Here is a 17,989-nt window from a genome sequence, read left to right as displayed (position 1 = left end):
AAATTGAATATATAATAATTATTTTTAATAATGATATAGGGAGAATTAAGACATATTATTCAAATTCATATTATAAAAATATTTTATAATCAGAATCAAATTCATATTATAAAAATATCAGAATCAATTAAAGTATAAAACGCAAGACATCAATTTCACTTAACGCTAAGTTATAAGAAACGGGCAATCGCGCCGGCATGTAAGATGACAATTGGGTGGTTCGAGGTGAAGAATGTAATTATTAATTTTTTTTCGTTTTTAATATCATCTTCGTTCCATTCGATTTCGAGAAATCCTCATATAGCATCCTTATGAAAAATAAATTTTTTTACGATTTAGAATTTTTATAGAATTTATTTTATATATTTAATTATGTTTATAGTGTTCGAGACATAATTGAAATAAAAACGAGAATCGAAACACGACCATCTCCCCTATTTCCATTTGATTTCGAGAAAAAAACGTTTTACACCGAGTAATTCGGTTCGATTATGGTGGTACGGTATCAAATAGACATGATAAGATATTAGACAATCCGTCATGGAGCGGTTGCCATGGGAATGGCGTTATCAGCTCAGCAGCTATCACGTGATTTGATGATTTCTCGAACAACGGCATCCATAAATTCGACAAATTAGTCCGCTTCTTCTGCTCGTTCCCCGATTTCCGATCTGAAATATAAACACTGGTAATGGGGGAAGCTATTCCAATCCGATTAGCAAAAATGGCGACTTCTTCTTCTTCGTCTTCACTCCTCTCCTCGACTGAGATGACCTCGCATTATGGTCCAAACTCGAGATTCATCGATTTCAGCTACAAATATAGAAAATCAAGGACTTTATTCCACAGGTTACCCAAGACGGGGAGTGTAAGACGCTCATTGTCAGTGACGAATGTTTCCAGTGACACCAAGCCACAAACGAAGAATACAGTCTCTAATGAAGGTTTGTTTTCAATTTTCATTGATTTCTCTTTATTTATCACTATCAATGCACTCATAATTCTAGTTTGTAGGCAATTTATTGATTCATAATTTACTGTTTTTAAGTGACCTTTTCTGAATCAGGCATGGACACTATATAGAATCATTTTTTCTTTTGACAAATTTGATCTGAAGTTCTTTTTCACAATGTTTAGGAGCTGGTGTCAGTTTGCCTTCTTTCAGTTCAGATGCTGCTTCTGTTGCATCAAGTATCAAATATCATTCAGTATTCAAACCATCGTTTTCTCCAGAAAAGTTTGAACTTCCTGCTGCTTACTCTGCAACAGCACAAAGTATCCGCGATTCATTAATCGCTAACTGGAATGCAACTTATGAATGTTATGAGAAGATGAATGTCAAACAGGCATATTATTTGTCAATGGAATTTCTACAGGTGTGAATTAAGCCTTAAGTTACTGCAGATTTATAAGTTCTTATTATGTTTTGGTGATCTTAACTCTTAACAACCCCATATCTACAAGAAGGAATACATTTCCTAGACACGTTTCATGTATAAGATTACAACCAAACCCCGGGAACCCCGGGATTCTTTCTTGCTTGCCTTTTTAGAGTTACACCAGTGATCCAAACTACAGCTTGTAGATATAAAAAAGTCACTTGTGAAGATTACATGATTAAGTGTAGGAAATAGCATGATCAGGGCATCATTATTTCTTGAATTATTGAACTTTCATTGGTATGTTTCCCCAAATATGAAGATTATAGCATATTGAAATGGCATATCTTCAACGAAGAGAAGCAAAAAGAAGTAGAGACAAAGCCCTGATTGTACATACCATTATAAATATACGATCAACACCAAACAAGTAGCTTATACAACAAAACCACAAAGATTTTTTTTATTGTGGTGTGGCTAATACAAAATGGCTCTCATTATGAATTCAACATATTGTTGCACAAGTAATTTTTATAAGAAATGATCCCTGTATTTTTATTTTGCGTATTCTTTGAACTCATAAGAAGCTTTCATTACATTATTTTGCAGGGGAGAGCAATGTTAAATGCAATTGGCAATTTAGGATTGACTGATGCTTATGGAGAAGCTTTGAGTAGTCTTGGATACAACTTAGAAAACGTAGCATGCCAGGTGAGGTTGTTATTAGGTATTTCATTCCAGCTCTCCTATTATGCTGAATGAGTTAGTGATGACAATAGTTCTTACATTCTTGTTTTGTTTAAGTGGTTTGCTGTGCTAATCAAATAATACAACAAATTGTTTACAGTTTATAACTGAATTCTTGTTGTCTATGTGTGCTGATTCGGTTGACCAACATTCTCTTCAAAATCTTATCTCTATAATTTGTTTGTGAAAAGAGATAGCTGATGATTTGTATTAGATAATTGAATAAAAAATAACTTCTTTGTTGTCAAGCTTCTATAATGCTTATAGAATAGCTTCAGATGGATCAGTATATCCAGCCATTCTATTGAACGTTAGTGGCTGCAAGCTATTATTTTGATACCATGGATATAGAGTGAAATGACACTATTCTTGAAGGTACTTTTGAGTTGGGACTGATTCAAGTTGAGACTACTGTGTCATTGGGGAATATACTATTGTAGATGTGATTTAAAATAATTATTAACAAAGGAATCTATGCATTATTTGAAAGGAATAAAGAATTATTCTAAGGATACATCTAACTTTTGGTGCATCATCAGTAATAAGTTGAATAACTATTTTTGGATGTAGTTTTAATCATTTAAGAAATCTTGCTAGTAATTAATTTGTGTTAAACTGTAAGATACATCAATATATGATGCTAATGATTTATTGAAAGGTGAAGAATCAAGAATATTTTTTTATATATCAACTATAATTAAAATGAAATTAATAAAATATAATTAAGTGTGTAGTTGTTGATATCTAAACATTTAAATGGAGGGAGAAAATAATTGGGTTATCACATTGGCTAATTCAAGAGAGTTCAAGCATCTTAATTTTTTCTTTATATTACATGGACTAAGATTTACATTCCATTACTATTGTAAACCATTATGTGTACAATTAAGTGGGACTAGAATCAATTTTAGATTATGATCACATTTTAGGCTCATGCTCATTTATATGTATATTTTCCATTTTTTTTTGCTAATTATGAATTTATATACCATATATTTTTGTAATGTTTAACTTGTTTTTTTGGGAAAAGTAATGTTTAACTTGTTATCGACTAAATAAAAGGGTATATGATAATTTATTTATCTAATATCACCTAAAATAAGTATATAAATTAACTAATTTAATTTTAAGGTTCATCAGACAAAAAAAACTTGATCATTATTTTTTAGATGCTTTTATATGGCATCAACATTGTAATATATTAAAAAACTATTGAAATAAATAAGTAAACAGCATAATCATTTGTTTTTGTTAATCTTAATCAATCATAAAAAATTAGATTATGGCGATAAAAATATTAAAACTCATGATTGATACAGGAACCAGATGCAGCACTGGGAAATGGAGGACTTGGGCGTCTGGCATCATGTTTTTTGGATTCTTTGGCAACACTAAACTACCCAGCATGGGGTTATGGGCTTAGGTACAAATATGGATTATTTAAGCAACGAATTACTAAGGAAGGTCAAGAGGAAGCTGCTGAAGATTGGCTTGCAGTATGGTCTCTATTTGGGTTAATCCATTACATTAAATTATTTCATAAATGGTGGAACTAACACTTGTTGCGGAAATAACGTCATCTCAAAAAGGTGGTCTTTTGTGTTCCACTTTTGGCTAATTAAGAATTTTGTGTGTAGATGGGAAATCCTTGGGAGATTGCAAGAAATGACGTCTCCTATCCAGTGAAATTCTATGGCAAGGTCGTGAAAGGATCAGACGGAAGGACACATTGGATTGGTGGGGAAGACATAGTAGCAGTTGCATATGATGTTCCAATCCCTGGATATAAGACTAAGACTACAGTTAACCTTCGACTATGGTCAACAAAAGTTCGACCAGAAGATTTTGATTTATCAGCTTTTAATTCTGGACAGCACACTAAAGCTTGTGAGGCCCAAGAAAGTGCTGAAAAGGTTTGGAAAACTTGATAATTAAGTTTAGATCTTTGAATACATTATTGTGCATCATTGCATATATGCAGAATGTTCGTCACTTGATATCTGAGCTACATAGAAATGCATAACGGAAGAGGCACACTGCATCTCGGCATACAGCAGAAGCATGATGCTGTAGTATTTATGTTTCTATTGCACTTTTTGGAAGATCAATCTTGCATTGTAATCCCTCTAAAACTGAAGACTAGGGTTAATTGCATGTGCTAATTTCTGTACATCAGTTCATTGTCTAAGTGTGTGCATTCTCTTTATTATTGTATTAGTTAACATTAATACTTCTCTTTATGAAATAATATTCTCTCTTTTTTTGGTTCTGTGATTAGATCTGCTATGTACTGTACCCCGGGGATGAATCTTTAGAAGGAAAGATTCTTAGGTTGAAGCAGCAATATACATTATGTTCTGCTTCTCTGCAAGATATTATTGCACGTTTTGAGAGGAGGTCTGGAGGACATGTGAAATGGGAGGAGTTTCCTGAAAAGGTTGCCGTACAGATGAATGACACTCATCCGACACTCTGCATCCCAGAAATAATGAGGATATTAATGGATGTGAAGGGTCTAAGCTGGAAAGAGGCTTGGGCTATCACCCAAAGGTACTTCTGTTTCATTTGATCTCATGTGCTTGAATTCAAAATGCTTAACCTTGTCATGCACTTGTGTACTTTCACTTTGACATTTAGGGGTTGTTTGATATTGGACTTTTGAGAAAGTGAATTTTGGGGTCATATGACAATAATGCCTTAGTATTTGATATTTTAAAATGTTATAAAGACTACATAAATATGGGTATTTTGGTATTTTAATTGATGATTTGAATAATTTGATGGAATGTTGGATTATTTTGAGAATTGGTTTTAATCAAATATTCCATATATGATGTGTTTGTTTTCAGAGTTTCTATATGAATGATGCATTATTAGTTATCCACCAATCATTATATGTTCACTCTTTCAATAATTTGCATTTACTATTGCACAGTCCCTATGTGTTGTTTATCTCACTAGTTTTTGTAAATGGATGACCTTTTTTTGGTAGAACCGTGGCATATACAAATCATACTGTTTTACCAGAGGCCTTGGAGAAATGGAGTTTTGAACTTATGCAGAAGTTGCTTCCTCGACATGTTCAGATCATACAGAAGATTGATGAGGAGGTGGCACAAAATAATTTATCTTATTGTTTCTCTACCTTATTCCAGTTAATTCTTAAACATGCTATTTGTTATTGTACAGCTGAGTCATTATATTGTATCGAAGCATGGATCTTCAGCTCCTGAGATGTTGGAGCAAAAGTTGAATAGAATGAGAATCCTGGAAAATGTTGATTTGCCACCCACTGTTGCTAAATTATTTTTTAATCCAGGAAGTCAAGCAGATAAGCTCAGCAAAGACTCAGAGCTTCTGAATGAAGGAAAGGATCAAGTTGATAAAACCGTAAAGAAACCAGCATCATCTGATGAAGGAAGACATCAAACAAGCATAAAGAGTAAAAATGTTGAGACAGCATCAACTCCAAAACCAAAACCGCCACAGATGGTACGCATGGCTAATCTCTGCGTTGTAGGTGGTCATGCTGTGAATGGAGTTGCTGAGATTCACAGTGACATTGTGAAGGAGGAAGTGTTTAATGAATTTTATCAGGTGTGAAAGAATTTAATTCTATTTGAAATTTTCAATACATACATCTCTTTATTCTTAAAGTGGTTCATGCTATATTAAATTCTTTTGGTTTAATTTTCTTCACATGGGTAAATGTGCTGATTCTGTTATCCTTGTATTATACATTATGCAGATGTGGCCTAAGAAGTTTCAGAATAAAACAAATGGAGTAACACCAAGAAGATGGATTCGGTTCTGCAATCCACTTCTAAGTAACATTATAACTAAGTGGATTGGTTCAGATGACTGGGTCCTTAACACAGAGAAGTTGGCTGAACTGCGGAAGGTAGTGTGTGATATGAATATAAGTTCCCAGTGATACAATCTTTTGTCTAAGTAACAGATTCGTCTTTTCTTTTCACATCACGTGTACTTAAAATTACTGATATTTTTTATTATCATCTCTCATTACAATGGCAGTTTGCCGATAATGAGGAACTACATAATGAATGGCGGGCAGCAAAACGGAGCAACAAGATGAAGGTTGTGGCACTCATAAAAGAAAGAACAGGGTACTCTGTTAGTCCAGATGCAATGTTTGATATCCAGGTCCATACCTCACCTCGTGGTTCTTTTTTTCTCATCATAATCTTATTAGCATAATATGTTCTGTTTCGGTACACTATCTCCTTTTTGTCCCAAAATAATTTATTGTTTTGGCCAAGTGGAATTATCTATTACCATTTTGTATAGTTCTGAACCTGTCATATGGTTTCTCTGCCATAATAATTGAGCCCAAATTCGGGGAGTACCCATTCCCTTAAATAGCAGTGACAATGGCAGAGGCAACCCAACTTTTACTTTACTAGTGGTTCTCTGAACATCTGCTCAGATGCTTTGAGTTGGCGTACATTATCTTAACCTCTTCTCTCTGTATCGCCAACACTTTATAGATTGAAGGCTAAGCTCTATGGGTTGGTCGATGTTTTAGGGAATCTGTAATGGGTTTAAAGGCTTAAGATAAACCTTATGTACTCGAGGAAGATATAACTTAGGTCTAACTCTCTTGAAGAAACTCTTCTTTCCTTTACATTTTGCACATATGAAATGCCATGAAAACCAGTGATTATTATAATCTTACTTTCCTGCCATTTTACATGCAACTGTGCTGAGAAAAAGGCAAATGTCTGTTCAGGTGAAGCGCATTCATGAATACAAACGACAACTTATGAATATCTTAGGCATTGTTTATCGCTATAAAAAGATGAAAGAGATGATTTCAAAAGATCGGAAGGAAAAATATGCACCTCGGGTTTGTATATTTGGAGGGAAAGCCTTCGCCACATATGTTCAAGCTAAAAGGATAGTGAAACTTATCACGGATGTTGGTGCTACCATTAATAATGATCCAGAAATAGGTGACTTGTTGAAGGTACAGTCTAATTGTTGTCATCCAGCTACATGTTTTTCACCTCTGTGTATGCAATGGCAAGCATGTATAATAATACATCCTTCTAACTTCTATTTGGGATTTTTATCAATTGAAGTGAAAATAATTCTTCTTTAGGTTCACGCTGTTAATTTGAATAACTACATCCTTACACCTCAGACTTGTTGGCACTTAAAATAATATTTGTAGTGCCATGAAAAAGATTACTTAAATATCTTAACCATGAAAATGTTCATATTATCTCCACTTCACTGCCTGCTGAGGGCTAGAACTCGTAGGAAATTTTGCAATAAATTTGGTTCTGATCTATTTATTGAACAAATATGAAATTATCTTCAGCACCTGTTCCCATTTTGAAACTAAATCATTAGCAAGTAGATTTAGAAATTGGTGTCCATAACAATTGTATGGGAAGATTTATAAATTCTTGCCCATTAGTGTTTTCCTTACTGTGCCATGATTTGTTTTTTTATTTGCTGTATCATTAATATGTTTGTTGTGTACCATTTTCTTTTAATTCTTGGTTTTAGGTGATATTTGTTCCTGATTATAATGTTAGTGTGGCTGAATTGCTGATTCCTGCCAGTGAGCTCTCGCAGCATATCAGGTACGTAACTCGTAGATCATTTTGTCTTACGGTTTGCCTGATGACATTTGTTTTTGAATATAATTCCCATCCCTTCTCACCAGTACTGCGGGGATGGAGGCCAGTGGAACGAGCAACATGAAATTTTCAATGAATGGATGCATCTTGATTGGGACACTGGATGGTGCAAATGTTGAAATAAGGGAAGAGGTTGGGGATGATAATTTCTTCCTCTTTGGTGCTCAAGCTCATGAGATAGCAGGACTTAGGGAGGAGAGAGCTGAAGGCAAGGTAATTAAAACAAGTCTATCATTTACATTCTGTAATCCATCTTTGGGAATTCTGATCAAATGATTGATTAATTGAATTGTGTATAGTTTGTCCCTGATGCACGTTTTGAAGAAGTGAAGGAATATGTGAGAAGCGGCGTGTTTGGTCCATACAACTATAATGAATTGTTAGGTTCCCTTGAAGGAAACCAGGGTTTTGGGCAAGGAGATTATTTTCTCGTGGGAAAGGATTTCCCAAGTTACATAGAATGTCAAGAGAAAGTTGACAAGGCATACTTCGACCAAACTGTGAGTTTAATATTATTATTTTTTATTTTAATTTTTTTTGTGGGATTTGAGCTGACACCATTTATGCTTGGTTTGTGGGGGTGGCGGCAGAGATGGACAAGAATGTCGATCATGAACACCGCAGGATCGTATAAATTCAGCAGTGACAGGACAATTCATGAGTATGCAAAAGACATATGGGGTATTCAGCAGGTGGAATTGTCTTAGTAGAAGACATGTTTTTCTTTACACTTCTTTTGGTATTTTGCTCATTTTAAGGGAAATAAGTGATAGTTCATAATCTTTTTATGGGCGCCAATGACAGTTGAAGCTATAATCTAAATATGAGAGACTAGTATGTATGTCTCTCCTATCCTGTGTGCCATACTAGATGAACATGAGATGTTCTTAATAGAAGGGAATAACCATGTTTAATACTCCTATATTGTAGTAATCATTATAATTCATATGTTTATAGTTATAAATAATCATATTATTTTGATACTAGTAGTTACAAATAAAAATTAACCCACTAGTGTTAAAAGAGTATTTACTTTAAATCACGAGTTCCATTCTTATCTACTCAAACATAAAAATTGATACACTTTGTATATATACTATGGACGGTTTTTTTATCATTATGGGAAGTATGGCTTTAGTACTACCTTTTTCTCATTTTATTTTTTTCTTTTATCGACATATTGAAGAATACCCTTCTCGCAAGACAATCTCCGGTACAATTTAGACATGAGAACAAAAGAAAAGGAACCTTAAACCATCGCCCCAATTTAGACACTTTTTTTAAAAAGTTTTCATCGTCGGGATTGAAAATCACAACCCCAATGGAAATCATATAAGTAGGTAATGCTTTAAGAGGACCGGTAATGCTCGTAGAAACTCATAGCTAAGTGGTAGAGCGTGGTGGTAACTTATATTCTAATTGAGATCGAGTCCTCACACTTGGACCATTTGAGTCTGAATATCAAAAACTGCTTAGAAACTCAAAAACTCTTCTCTCATTATTATTGTTTTATCAGCAGTGAAGAGACCAAGCAAAACTATACAAGTTTTCAGATCAAAGGAAAATCAGAGCATTACCAAGTATTTCTAGAACCAGACAGACAAACTAAAAGGAAGTTTAAATCTTCACATATTATCTACTACAATCATGGAATGGATGGGTGTCTTGATCAGTTGGAAGTCATTAGAGATGAGCTGGATCAAACACCAAATCATCATTTCTTTCTTTCTCGATCCCTTGTTTACTATAGTGAGCCCTTTTATGTCCACCCAAAGCTCGCCCAGATGAGAAGTTTCTGAAGCAGACTGTACATTCATGCTTGATGATATCAATTTCCATCTCATATGGGTTCTGATTTTCTTCAAGCTTCACAAGTTGGTTTGGATTCACTTCATCCTTGGATCCAGAACTGCTTTCGTTTCTAGCGGAATTGAAGATCTTCTTCAAGGTCCTGATTTTGTGTCCCTTCTTCTTTTGAACCCCATTAGAGAAATCTAAACCCATTTCAAGGCTCTTTTCTTCCGACTTAATTTCAACAGTTAATTCTCCATTACCCACTTCAAGTTTCTTCCCCTTTCTCTTGAGAATTGGATTCTCATCATTGGTTTGGTTTAAAAATGTTTTAAACTCAGCCCAATTGGTTATCCCAGTGGAGAGCATAATCAAACAAGCTGCTGCTTCTTCATCTTCATTAGTCTCGGAAACAGATGAAGAAGATGAAGAAGACATATTAGAATTTGCAGTAATCTTGTTGTACCTTGGCTGTGATCGTTTTCTTTTGACTGGACATAGATTCTCACAGTTTTCTGATTGATTTTCTTGAGCCTTTTCAGTTCCGCCTAATCTGGACTTCTTGGGATGGTGTCGCATATGACCAAACAGAGCCCTCATTGAATCAAACCCTTTGCTACATATTTTGCAGACATTGTCTTTTCCTGTATCTGAAGAATGACACTTCATATGTCCAGACAAAGCCTTCAATGAAGAAAACATTTTGCCGCATTCGCTGCAATCTTTCTCTTTCTTCTCCTCATCGAGTTTACCAACAAAAGTCTTCCAGGATTTCTTGGGATTTTCTCTCAAACCACTGATTGAATCTTCAAAACCCATTTGGTTGTTCTTGAGAATATCTTGTTTGTTAGTGTCTATCAGAATCGTCTTGCTCTGATCTTTGATTAGTCGACGATAAATGCGATCGCCATTACTGACATCTTCAAGCTTTGGCTGCGAAGTTGAGGCTTGATTAAGAACCCTCTTGTGATCTGATAAAGATTTCGATCTAATAGAAGTTTCGTCGGAAATCTTACACGACGACGAGTGTTCCTCCTCCCCGTGATCTTTCGCCATAGAAAGATCTCTCAAGAAGTGGAAAACAGGAGCAAATGATGGATTGTAATTGAGAAAGTGAGAATAGCTAGAAAATGATCAAAGAAAAAGAAAGATTGATCTGGGTCTGGCGAAAAGATCAGTCCAGAGATTCAGTCTTGCATGGAAGAAGAATGGTTGATAATACAACACTAGCTTCACGCCTTCTTTCTAATATAATGTATTTTTACCCAAACTCTTATTATTTTGAAATTCAAATATTCATATAATTATGATACCTACATTTTTTTTCCTTCATTTTCATGGGAATTATTATATTTTCTCGTCCCATTCCGAGTAAATAAATAAAATGACTCGAGAATTTGAAGACGCTAGACATGGATATGAACTCAATAATACTTGTGCTCATTCATTGGTCTTCAAATTATAATAGGATCTCTCGATCATATATAATGATTCTAATTCTCAACACCTTGAATAAAGCTCATAATTTAGAATGATTCTCGTGGAAAAAGAATCGCAGAAGACGATGAAGTATCTCCCGCAAAACTTGGGTACAAAATCAGAAAATGATCTCTTAATAATAAGCGATGACTCTATGTCTCAAGACCGCGACTAAAACTCAGACTCAAGTACGATGTTTATAAAAGAAGAATCTCAACGTATACTCAAGGTAAGTTAACATCAAAAGTAAATTGTGAAAGACAACGAAAGTTCTCTGGACAACCTAAGCAAAAGATTCATTCCCATACTTAATCGATGGTACACTTAAAAGTCTAAAAATGCCACAAATAAATAATTTGAAAATGACTGACCCTTCCTTCGTAAGATTACATTTGCATATGCATGCACTAACATCATATGCATTGAAAATATGCGTATTAATAAACATAATTAAAAATAATACAACATTAATAAGAATAAAACCTTAATTTTTACTAAGGGCAAAAAAATGAAAAAAAAAAATCACCAAAATAAGTAAAATGTGGTAAACTCAAGTCTAATGCTCATGAATTTTTTTAATAAAATAAAATCTTAAGCCTAGTTCGCAAACATAATTAAACATCATTTCACTTTATCTCATTCATCAAATTACTCAATTCATTAATAATTTATTAATCAAAATATTAAAATACTCTCTATTTTAAAACCTTAATACAAAAATAAGGGCAAATAATACAACATTAATAAGAATAAAACCTTAATTTTTAATTAGGGCAAAAAAAATGAATAAGAAACAAAAAATGAAAAAAAATCACCAAAATAAGTAAAATGTGGTAAACTCAAGTTTAATGCTTATGAATTTTTTTAATAAAATAAAATCTTTAGCCTAGTTCGCAAACATAATTAAACAACATTTCACTTTATCTCATTCATCAAATTACTCAATTCATTAATAATTTATTAATCAAAATACTAAAATACTTTCTATTTTAAAACCTTAATACAAAAATAAGGGCAAATAATACAACATTAATAAAAATAAAATCTCAATTTTTAATTAGAGCGAAAAATGAATAAGAAACAAAAAATGAAAAAAAAAAATCACCAAAATAAGTAAAATGTGGTAAACTCAAGTCTAATGCTCATAAATTTTTTTAATAAAATAAAATCTTAAGCCTAGTTCACAAACATAATTAAACATCATTTCACTTCTATCTCATTCATCAAATTACTCAATTCATTAATAATTTATTAATCAAAATACTAAAATACTCTCTATTTTAAAACCTTAATACAAAAATAAGGGCAAATAATACAACATTAATAAGAATAAAACCTTAATTTTTACTAAGGGCAAAAGAATGAATAAAAAACAAAAAATGAAAAAAAAATCACCAAAATAAGTAAAATGTGGTAAACTCAAGTCTAATGCTGATGAATTTTTTTAATAAAATAAAATTTTAAGCCTAGTTCGCAAACATAATTAAACATCATTTCACTTCTATCTCATTCATCAAATTACTCAATTCATTAATAATTTATTAATCAAAATACTAAAATACTCTCTATTTTAAAACCTTAATACAAAAATAAGGGCAAATAATACAACATTAATAAGAATAAAACCTTAATTTTTACTAAGAGCAAAAAAAATGAATAAAAAAAAAAAATGGAAAAAAAATCACCAAAATAAGTAAAATGTGGTAAACTCAAGTTTAATGCTCATGATTTTTTTTTAATAAAATAAAATCTTAAGCCTAGTTCACAAACATAATTAAACATCATTTTACTTCTATCTCATTCATCAAATTACTCAATTCATTTATAATTTATTAATCAAAATACTAAAATACTCTCTATTTTAAAACCTTAATACAAAAATAAGGGCAAATAATACAACATTAATAAGAATAAAATCTTAATTCTTACTAAGGGCAAAAAAATGAATAAAAAATGAAAAATGAAAAAAAAAATCACCAAAATAAGTAAAATGTGGTAAACTCAAGTCTAATGCTCATGAATTTTTTTAATAAAATAAAATCTTAAGCCTAGTTCACAAACATAATTAAACAACATTTCACTTTATCTCATTAATCAAATTACTCAATTCATTAATAATTTATTAATCTAAATACTAAAATACTTTCTATTTTAAAACCTTAATACAAAAATAATGGCAAATAATACAACATTAATAAAAATAAAACCTTAAATTTTAATTAGGGCAAAAAATGAATAAGAAACAAAAAATAAAAAAAAAATCACCAAAATAAGTAAAATGTGGTAAACTCAAGTCTAATGCTCATGAATTTTTTTTAATAAAATAAAATCTTAAGCCTAGTTCGCAAACATAATTAAACAACATTTCACTTTATCTCATTCATCAAATTACTCAATTCATTAATAATTTATTAATCAAAATACTAAAATACTTTCTATTTTAAAACCTTGATACAAAAATAAGGGCAAATAATACAACATTAATAAAAATAAAACCTTAATTTTTAATTAGGGCAAAAAATGAATAAGAAACAAAAAATGGAAAAAAAAAATCACCAAAATAAGTAAAATGTGGTAAACTTAAGTCTAATGCTCATGAATTTTTTTAATAAAATAAAATCTTAAGCCTAGTTCACAAACATAATTAAACATCATTTCACTTCTATCTCATTCATCAAATTACTCAATTCATTAATAATTTATTAATCAAAATACTAAAATACTCTCTATTTAAAATCTTAATACAAAAATAAGGGCAAATAATACAATATTAATAAGAATAAAACCTTAATTTTTACTAAGGGCATAAAAATGAATAAAAAACAAAAAATGAAAAAAAATCACCAAAATAAGTAAAATGTGGTAAACTCAAGTCTAATGCTCATGAGTTTTTTTAATAAAATAAAATTTTAAGCCTAGTTCGCAAACATAATTAAACATCATTTCACTTCTATCTCATTCATCAAATTACTCAATTCATTAATAATTTATTAATCAAAATACTAAAATACTCTATATTTTAAAACCTTAATACAAAAATAAGGGCAAATAATACAACATTAATAAGAATAAAACCTTAATTTTTACTAAGGGCAAAAAAATGAATAAAAAACAAAAAATGAAAAAAAAATCACCAAAATAAGTAAAATGTGGTAAACTCAAGTCTAATGCTCATGAATTTTTTTAATAAAATAAAATTTTAAGCCTAGTTCGTAAACATAATTAAACATCATTTTACTTCTATCTCATTCATCAAATTACTCAATTCATTAATAATTTATTAATCAAAATACTAAAATACTCTCTATTTTAAAACCTTAATACAAAAATAAGGGCAAATAATACAACATTAATAAGAATAAAATCTTAATTTTTACTAAGAGCAAAAAAATGAATAAAAAACAAAAAATGAAAAAAAAAATCACCAAAATAAGTAAAATGTGGTAAACTCAAGTCTAATGCTCATGAATTTTTTTAATAAAATAAAATCTTAAGCCTAGTTCGCAAACATAATTAAACATCATTTCACTTCTATCTCATTAATCAAATTACTCAATTCATTAATAATTTATTAATCAAAATACTAAAATATTATATATTTTAAATTATTATTTTTTATTTTATTTATATGTATATCTTCTACCAAAAATAATCACCACCTCCTTAAAATCATCAACAATCATTATTTTTTTCTCCCTTTAGAATATTCAAATAACTTAGAAAAAGTTTTCAGGACAATTTCTTTTAAATGTGAAAAAATAAGACAATTATTATTATTGTGAAAAAAAAAGAAAAAAATAAATCTCTGTGACAATATTAGGGACATTTTTTGGAAAATATAGATAAAATGACCAATCCTAAAAAATAAATAATAATAAAATTAAATGAATAATAAGCAATGCGCGCAAGCACCTATCCATGATAGCGCAATACAACATCCTTAGACAATAGTAGGAATCAAATGCTACCCAGTAATCACACTACACACTAGAGGATAGCTAAAAGAAGAATGACAGAAATAGTGGTTGTCTATTAGATTCAAATTACTTCATATATATATATATATCATACGAGGTAAAACATCTATCATCAATAATACAATGTAAGTCGTCCAAACAAAAAATAATAATTAATAAATATGCAATGTAAGACGTATATTTTCGATAACACATTATAAATCATCAAAAAAAATAAAATAAAAACGCAATGGTGATGAAATATCAGTCTTCTATCACAAATAGTGCAATATAAATCTCAAAAGAAAAAAATAAAACCATAGTTCAGATGACTATGAGAATTTCCAAAATAAAATCAATAATGTTACACCTTGAACTACTTTTCGGTCTAATTTCTCTTTCAAGATGATATATAGACAATTTTCTCGAGGTCGGTTATAATCATTGTTTTTTCCAAAACAAAATTTAAGGAAATGTGCCAAAAATCACCCTCCAAAAAAAGGAAAAAAAGAAAGAAGTATATTAGAAAACGAGTATGAGTCAAAATGAAAATGTTTTTCAACAATCGTTTAAAAAAGAACTAATTTTCTCGACAATTCGAGCAAAGTTTCTCGACAGTTCGAGCAGAGGACATATGATTGCAACTTTTAGTGTATTCACGACATCTTGTTATATATACTCATGCTGCTAAAAAAGAGAAGAAAAAAAGTTTAACTAATGATTGAGAAATTAAAATCATCACTTTCATCTCATTCTCGTTATAATTATTTTTAAATAAAAAGAACTAATATGAAACCCTAGATACATTATATTCTCTTTCTATTTACTAAAAAAAAAAGAAAATATGTGGTATCAATTCTATATACTAAAAAATTGATTAGACATTGATATCAAAGGATCAATGTTATTGAGCCTCGCGTCTTAATTTGCCCAAAAAGCAATATGGGTATAAAGATCCTGTCAAATAGTATCCAAGTATAATAATAGATTTATCAAACTCAGAATAAGAATAAAAATTCAAATCAATAAATGAAACAAAACGAAATTAAAAAAATATGTGTCCAGCACATAAAGGGAAAAAAACATAACCTTCTTCTTTTAAGAGGTCAATTGTATGATCATTAGAGAGGAGCTAGATCATACATCAAATCATCATTTCCTTCTTAAGTCAATTGAAAAATTCATTAGAGAGGAGCTCGATCAACTACCAAATCATTCTCTTCTTCTGGTTTCTTATAGTGAGCCCTTTTATGTCCACCCAAAGCTTGCCCAGATGGGAAGTATCGAAAGCAGGTTGTACATTGATGTTTCTTGATCATATCACTTTCCATCATCTCATTTGGGTTCTGATTTTCTTCAAGCTGCTGCACATGTTGTTGGGTTGGATTCGCTTCATCCCTGGTCAGAATGGCCATCGTTCCAGAACTCGAACTGAAGATCCTCAAGCTCCTGATTTTCTGCTCCTCCTTCTTCTTTTGAATCCCATTAGACGAATTCAAACCCACTTCAACAGTTGATTTCTCCTCCTTTCTATTGAGAATTGGATTCTCATGATCATTGGTTTGCTTTAGAAATGCTTTAAACTCATCCCAATTGGTTATCCCAGTGGAGAGCATAATCAAACATTCTGCTGCTTCTTCTTCATCTTCATTAAACTCGTAAACAGATGATGAACAAGAAGAAGAAGAAGACACGGTGTACATTGGCTTTGATCGCTTTTTCTTGACAGGACAGAAAGTCTCACAGTTTTCTAATAGATTTTCATAAACTTGTTCAGTTCCGCCTTTTCTGAACTCCTTGGGATGGTGTCGCATATGACCACACAGAGCCCTCATTGAATCAAACTTTCTTTTACATATTTTGCAGACATTCTCTGAAGAATGGGGATTTTCACTCAAATCACTGATTAAATCTTCAAAACCCATTTGGCTGTTCTTGAGAATTTCTTGTATGTTATTGGCCATAAAAATCTTCTCGCTCTCATATTTCATTCGTCGACGATAAAGGCGATCCCGATCTTCATTACTGATATCTTCAATCTTTGACTTCGAAGATGAGGCTTGATTATGAACCTTCAATTCATAATCTTTGATTGATCGATGATTACTAATATCTTCAAGCTTTGTCCACTTCGAAGATGAGGCTTGACTGTGAACCCTCTTGTGACCTGATAAAGATTTCGACTTTTTACAAGTTTCGTCCGTAATCTTACTCGAGGAAGACGAGTCTTCCTTCTTCTTGCGATCTTTCGCCATCGAAAGATCTCAAGAAGTGGAAAACAGGATCAAATGATGGATATATATAATGAAAGAAAAAGAAAGATTGATCTGGGTGGGTCTGGCTGAAAGATTCAATCTTGCATTGCATGGATGAATAACAGCAATCCGATTTCCGTGCCCCACTTTTTTCTTTTTTCTTTTGAAATTCAAATATTCCGATAATTAGGATACCGCACTTTTATTTTCTTCATTCTGAGTCAATAAATAAAATGACTATTTTATTTTTATGAGAAAATATAGGATATAACTCAAGATAAAATATATTTTTGTAGAGTCTCCTATTGAAAATGGGCTGACAATTGAATGTATTTGAGTTTAATATAGTCCAACTAATTATTTTATTTGAATGAAAATGAAAAAGTGTAAAAAGAAATTAAAAAAAAAATGATAAATTATTTTAATTTAATATATACGTCATATATATATTAATGTATATTAATGTTAATATATCCCTAAATAGTAACATTCGTTAAAAAATAATGTATATTGTTAAATATTGTTTTAGTCAATTTGTTAGCCACCCTTTTAAATTGTTCTAAGATATATTAATTTTTTTATTAAATAAATTTAAGTAGATAATATTTGTCATGAAATATTTAAATATATTTTATAAATTAATTTTTCTAGTAAAATTAAAAATTACTTAATATTTTAACTTTTCAACGTACATTTTTATTATTAATTTTACT

The 17,989-nt window shown here is 31.0% G+C and overlaps 3 protein-coding genes across 3 annotated transcripts; 1 reads left to right on the top strand and 2 right to left on the bottom strand.

Moving 5' to 3' along the window:
* The first annotated feature begins 523 nt into the window (after nucleotides 1-523).
* LOC124916803 (alpha-1,4 glucan phosphorylase L isozyme, chloroplastic/amyloplastic) lies at nucleotides 524-8,776 on the top strand. The gene is made up of 15 exons (XM_047457568.1): nucleotides 524-944; nucleotides 1,138-1,376; nucleotides 1,989-2,090; nucleotides 3,446-3,622; nucleotides 3,764-4,039; nucleotides 4,405-4,676; nucleotides 5,119-5,236; nucleotides 5,316-5,723; nucleotides 5,875-6,027; nucleotides 6,162-6,290; nucleotides 6,877-7,113; nucleotides 7,662-7,738; nucleotides 7,822-8,008; nucleotides 8,095-8,295; nucleotides 8,386-8,776. The coding sequence occupies exons 1-15, from the start codon at nucleotides 692-694 to the stop codon at nucleotides 8,500-8,502; spliced, it is 2,946 nt and encodes a 981-aa protein (XP_047313524.1). The 5' UTR covers nucleotides 524-691; the 3' UTR covers nucleotides 8,503-8,776.
* A 698-nt stretch (nucleotides 8,777-9,474) lies between these two features.
* LOC124916154 (zinc finger protein ZAT9-like) lies at nucleotides 9,475-10,642 on the bottom strand. Its single transcript, XM_047456887.1, has one exon. The coding sequence runs from the start codon at nucleotides 10,640-10,642 to the stop codon at nucleotides 9,479-9,481; it is 1,164 nt and encodes a 387-aa protein (XP_047312843.1). The 3' UTR covers nucleotides 9,475-9,478.
* A 5,563-nt stretch (nucleotides 10,643-16,205) lies between these two features.
* Nucleotides 16,206-17,276, bottom strand: LOC124916153 (zinc finger protein ZAT9-like). Its single transcript, XM_047456886.1, has one exon. The coding sequence runs from the start codon at nucleotides 17,274-17,276 to the stop codon at nucleotides 16,206-16,208; it is 1,071 nt and encodes a 356-aa protein (XP_047312842.1).
* Between the last annotated feature and the right edge of the window lie 713 nt (nucleotides 17,277-17,989).

The sequence above is a fragment of the Impatiens glandulifera genome, chromosome 9 (assembly GCF_907164915.1).
Source record: "Impatiens glandulifera chromosome 9, dImpGla2.1, whole genome shotgun sequence".
NCBI classification, from domain to species: Eukaryota; Viridiplantae; Streptophyta; class Magnoliopsida; order Ericales; family Balsaminaceae; genus Impatiens; species Impatiens glandulifera.
Note: the sequence above shows the minus strand (reverse complement) of the source record. Positions and strands in the feature narration are given on the sequence as shown.

Bases quoted from the DNA above. Each gene is read 5' to 3' on its own strand.
- LOC124916803 (XM_047457568.1), top strand. From the start codon at position 692: ATGGGGGAAGCTATTCCAATCCGATTAGCAAAAATGGCGACTTCTTCT. The intron at 4,040-4,404 runs GTTTGGAAAACT...TTCTGTGATTAG, and splicing joins CCCAAGAAAGTGCTGAAAAG to ATCTGCTATGTACTGTACCC. The intron at 7,114-7,661 runs GTACAGTCTAAT...TCTTGGTTTTAG, and splicing joins AAATAGGTGACTTGTTGAAG to GTGATATTTGTTCCTGATTA.
- LOC124916154 (XM_047456887.1), bottom strand. From the start codon at position 10,642: ATGGCGAAAGATCACGGGGAGGAGGAACACTCGTCGTCGTGTAAGATT.
- LOC124916153 (XM_047456886.1), bottom strand. From the start codon at position 17,276: ATGGCGAAAGATCGCAAGAAGAAGGAAGACTCGTCTTCCTCGAGTAAG.